The 4,887-nt window shown below is 38.0% G+C and overlaps 1 protein-coding gene across 1 annotated transcript; it reads left to right on the top strand.

The window, feature by feature from the left end:
* Positions 1 to 617: 617 nt before the first annotated feature.
* LSM5 (LSM5 homolog, U6 small nuclear RNA and mRNA degradation associated) lies at positions 618 to 3,684 on the top strand. Its single transcript, XM_029955981.1, has 5 exons — positions 618 to 726; positions 1,849 to 1,944; positions 2,223 to 2,250; positions 2,971 to 3,043; positions 3,430 to 3,684. Exons 1-5 carry the CDS (start codon positions 681 to 683, stop codon positions 3,460 to 3,462), a joined length of 276 nt encoding a protein of 91 aa, XP_029811841.1. The 5' UTR covers positions 618 to 680; the 3' UTR covers positions 3,463 to 3,684.
* Positions 3,685 to 4,887: the final 1,203 nt, after the last annotated feature.

Consider the following 4,887-nt stretch of genomic DNA (forward strand, 5'->3'; position numbering starts at 1 on the left):
AAACAAGTGCAAAGCATGAAGGTTTCCTGTGTGATGACATTAACAAAGAGTGACATCTGGTGGTTGCTTGTTAGACAAGACAAATAAATTAGACTCCTATAAATTAAATTAGCAGAAATAGAAAGAAAAGGTATTTTTAAATTTCCACCTTAGAAAAGTTAAGAATAAATGCGGGTTGTGGGTTTTCAATTCACTGGACTTTTAAAAGCAATAGGTTCTTTCGAAAATGGTTTTTACAAAAATTGTAGCACAGTGAACTGGTGGCGGGAAAAATAAATTGATTTGGTCTGAAAAAAAATCCTGACTTGAGAGGACATACAACTTCATAGGATAAAATAAGACGACTCAAAGGTTTTCCAATTTTGCAAAACCTTTCACGTTCAGGAAGAATTTATTCACAAGACAATACCTTTAACGTCTGTCGGAAACAGCCTGCGGAGTGCAGATACCTGTTGAGGCCGCACCATATTCAATTAGACGGAATTAAATTACTTCCTGAAACCTCAGGACTCGGGAACGATCTGACTGGGTGCGACTCGCTTGGACTGGCTGGATCGCACGTTCGGCCTCAGATTGGTCGAGCCTGCCCGGGCTGCGAGGGACGGGAGTGAGAGCGGAAGCGCGCTCTTTCAAACTCACCTTCCGAACGTCGAGGCACGCAGGCTACTTCCGGCGTAGCCATGGCGGCTAACGCTACCACCAACCCGTCGCAGCTGCTTCCTTTAGGTAATCTTTGTCGTAGGGAGGGGGACCGGAGAACTCAAGCTACGCGTTGGGGGCTTGGGTCTGCAGCCGAAGTAGTCCTTAGCTGAGTGTTAGGGAAATGTTGTCGGACGAACTGCTTTACCTTTCCGGGGCTGGTTCCTCAGTTCCCAAATCTCAGCTTTCCCCGACCGCTCCTGCCTTTTTAGCGTGGTAGGGGTTCTTGAGGCGGGGACTTGTGACTTCCCAACCAAGCCGTCCCCCGAAAAGTTACAGAATGCGCCATCGGCCTTCTTTGTTGTGGGCTCGTCTCCGCAGTCATGGGTAGCCGACCCACTCCTCAACTTGGTATTAGACTGGTCGTTAGTCTGGCTAGTTTTTGAGGAAAGCATTGGCGTCTGGAATGAGCCTACAAGGGGGAATCTGGAAAGTCGTTTTGTCATTCAGTAAACAGTTATTAGCCTCTTTGCACTAGACGCAGTGGCTAGGCATTATTCGACAAATATAGATCACACGCATTGCCTTCAAATAGAACATAGCACACAGCACTGGAAGAGATAGAACCTTGGACAGGTAAATAAACCTCATGCCAAATAATGCTAAGTCAGCTAAACTGAGCTGCGTTCAGAGAACAGAGATAGTGACAAGAAATCTCTGGTAAAGACGGTTGTGCCTCTCTCTTCCAGTATTTTGTAGCTTAAGAGTTAGTTTGAGTTACCGGAGGTGGCCATAATATAAAAGTTTTCATTTCTTTATTCGACAAACTCTTTTTGAATGCTTAGTATATTCCAGGCATTGCCCATTGGGGAATGAATGAAATTCATTTTGAAAACAAGGGGCTTAAGACTCCGAGGGGGAGTAGGTTCATATGTTAATCAAATAACCTACAGTAACATAAAACCACGACAATGATAAATTTCAAAAAAGGAGAGGTAAGTAGTGAGAGAAATTTTTTCTGTTGATTATGCAACAGATATGTAGTATAAGACATACAGTTTTTGAATGAATACTTTTCCTGGTTTATCTTTCACCATATGCAAGTAACAAGTGCCAGTAGACAGTTAAATATTTGTTGAAGTAATGAATGGGTAAAATAATGTTTCCTCTCTCCCTGCTTTTCTTTTTTTTTTTTTAATATATATATAGAGCTTGTGGACAAATGTATAGGATCAAGAATTCACATTGTGATGAAGAGTGATAAAGAAATTGTTGGCACACTTTTGGGATTTGATGACTTTGTCAGTATCCTTTTAAAAGGTGATGGTGGTATGGGTTTTTCTTCTGTATTTAAGAACAGACGTAAGAATATCAGTCAATTCTTACTGATTATTATAATATTCTCAGGGAACATGTGATAGTGTTTTATGAGGTGTGTATGCTGAAAGAAGATAAAGTTCCTACCACTTACATGTGTTTTGCATTTGAGCTATTGTGTCAAACATTGTAATTAAAACTGAATAAAGGCAGCAGCCAGAGTAAATTCAACCTGGTACATTTATTTTCTTAACACCAAATTTCAGATATGGTACTGGAGGATGTCACTGAGTTGTGAGTAGTGTTAAAAATTAAAGAATTGGGGGGAATCTTTCTTTAGAGCTATTTTAATATTAAAGAGTTTAAAATGATTTATGAGAAAACCATTGCCTGTTAGAAATATCTTGAAGATAGAAATTTTATATACTGATAAAATTGGATGCTAGTACAATTGGAACACAGTTATTACTATAATGTAACTGTTAGTGAATTGTTAGGAAGTTAATGGAGACAGAACTTTAAAGTACAAGATATTAGAAACTGCCAGGAATCTTTGGGCACAGGCAAATCAAGGTACTGATAAGAAGAGCATTTAACAATGTGTAACATAAAATGTAAATGCTGGCTCCATTATATTAGTTACAAGGGTCACGACTAGTATCTGCTTTCAAGATTGAATTGTTTACAGATTGGTTTAATGGATAGGAATTAGTGGTAAGGAATAGTAAAAAAGTGAGGTTAGTAAATATTGCATTTCATATTTGATCTCTTTGGCAACTTTCAGCTTTTATGAAGATCAGTCCTAGTGAGCATGGGTCTTAAGTCAGTCAGTTCACTGTGTTGCCTTTGGGGAAGAATGTACATCATTCAGTCAATAACCATTGCCTCTTAAAACTACTGATATAATTGCTTGACCTCACATTCATTTATATGCAGGAATAACCTTTTTAGGGATCAGAATGTTGGCTTTGATTATTATTGTTTATCCTGACTCTATTTTATCTCTTCATTTAGTGAAATCACACCAGAGGGAAGAAGGATCACTAAATTAGATCAGATTTTGCTTAATGGAAATAATATAACAATGGTAAGATACAGTAAAGCTGTTTTATTTAGATGTTAGCCCATTTTTGTGGGGCAAGGATGACATTACCTTGCTTGATGAGATGTGCGTGTCCCAGTGGCACTTAAGTTGGGAAGGAGAAGCACTCGTGATCAAGGCTCTAAACCTGAGCTGCTGAATATGACATTAGGCTTAAAAATTAGTTTGCTTGGGCTTTTAGTTTGCCAAGAATCATTGTTTAGACTCTGAGTATTAATTGATGATGTTGCGAACCGTAAACAGAAGTGATGACCTGAAGAAAATGGGAATGTGAGGGAGGTGTCGAAGGCGCAAGTGGCTTGGATTGTTGAGGGGTTTTTAGATGGTGTGGGTGGTGGTGTTACTAATAAACTCTTTTTCCTTCTATGCAGCTAGTTCCAGGAGGAGAAGGACCTGAAGTATGAGTGGATTTCCTTGATTTAACTGTTTAGTTTTATAATGACAACAAAATAGAAAAGTTTTTTTTTAACCTTTTAATGTTTGGATTCTGTAAAACTAAGTTTCCCGTTGAAGGGAAATGTTTTTGAAGATGCATCGTAATGCCTGTTTTTGTGAGTTAATTGTTATTATCTTGGAAAAAGAACCGTTTGTTCTTTGAAGACGAAAATAAAAATGTTTTTGGTTAATTGTCATTTTATTTTTTGTACTGTAATAGCCAGTGTAACAAAGATTGTAATTATTTTGTCACTTGCTTTCCTGTTATTTTATGTCCATTTTCTTCCTCATGTACACGACCATTAGATTCTCAAACAAAAATTGTTCTAAACAAAATGACAAACTTTGATTTTGGACAATTGTGTTAGAAAAACCTGAAATGATTACTTACAGAATTCAATTTAAACTCTGCTGCCTTGAAATGAGGATTTTTCTATTGAACTTAAGTTCCATTAAGTCCTTTTAAAAACCTGCAAACTGGAATGCCTGGGTGGCTCAATTGGTTAAGGATCTGTTGATTTTGGCTCAGGTCATGATCTCACAGTTCAAAAGTTCAAGCTCTGTTTCAGGCTCTGCACTCACAGTGTGGAGCCTGTTTGGGATTCTCTCTATCACACTCCTTCTCTCTGCCCCTCGTACGTGTGCTCACTCTCAACAATGATGACAACAACCACCACCCCCCCGCCCAAAACAAGTAAACTTCTAGTTATAAAATAAATAAGTTACTGAGATGAAAAGTAACAGCATAGGGAATATTGTCAATAATATAGTAATACCATGACAGATGGTGTAGTCACTTATAGTGGTGAGCATAGTGTAACGTATAGAATTGTTGAACCATTATGTTGTACACCTGAAACTAATACTACATTGTATATCAGCTATACTTCAATAATAAAAACAAAATATACAGGTAACATGCACATTGTAGAAATGGAGGTAAGTAAGAAAAATATTCATTACACTTTGCTGTATAGCCTCTTAGACTTTTTTAGTACACTCTCTTACATATTATTTTTATAAAAATATGCTCATCGTGGGGCGCGTGGGTGGCTCAGTCAATTAAGTGTGTGGCTTAAGATCTCACAGTTCATGGGTTCGAGCCCCACATTGGGCTCTGTGCTGACAGCTCAGAGCCTGGAGCCTGCTTCGGATTCTGTGTCTCCCTCTCTCTCTGACCCTCCCCTGCTCTCACTGTCTGTCTCTCAAAAGTAAATTTAAAAAATTAAAAAAAAACCATGCTCATCCGAATATATTCTCTTGTAGCCCTATTTAAGACTTAAAAAATTTAAATGGTGCACATCTTTCATGTCATATTTCAGTAACAATGTTTGCATTATATTTCATTAAATGGATTTACCATTAATTTAGCTGGTTTTTATTATCGACCATAG

Source organism: Suricata suricatta, chromosome 2 (assembly GCF_006229205.1).
Source record: "Suricata suricatta isolate VVHF042 chromosome 2, meerkat_22Aug2017_6uvM2_HiC, whole genome shotgun sequence".
NCBI classification, from domain to species: Eukaryota; Metazoa; Chordata; class Mammalia; order Carnivora; family Herpestidae; genus Suricata; species Suricata suricatta.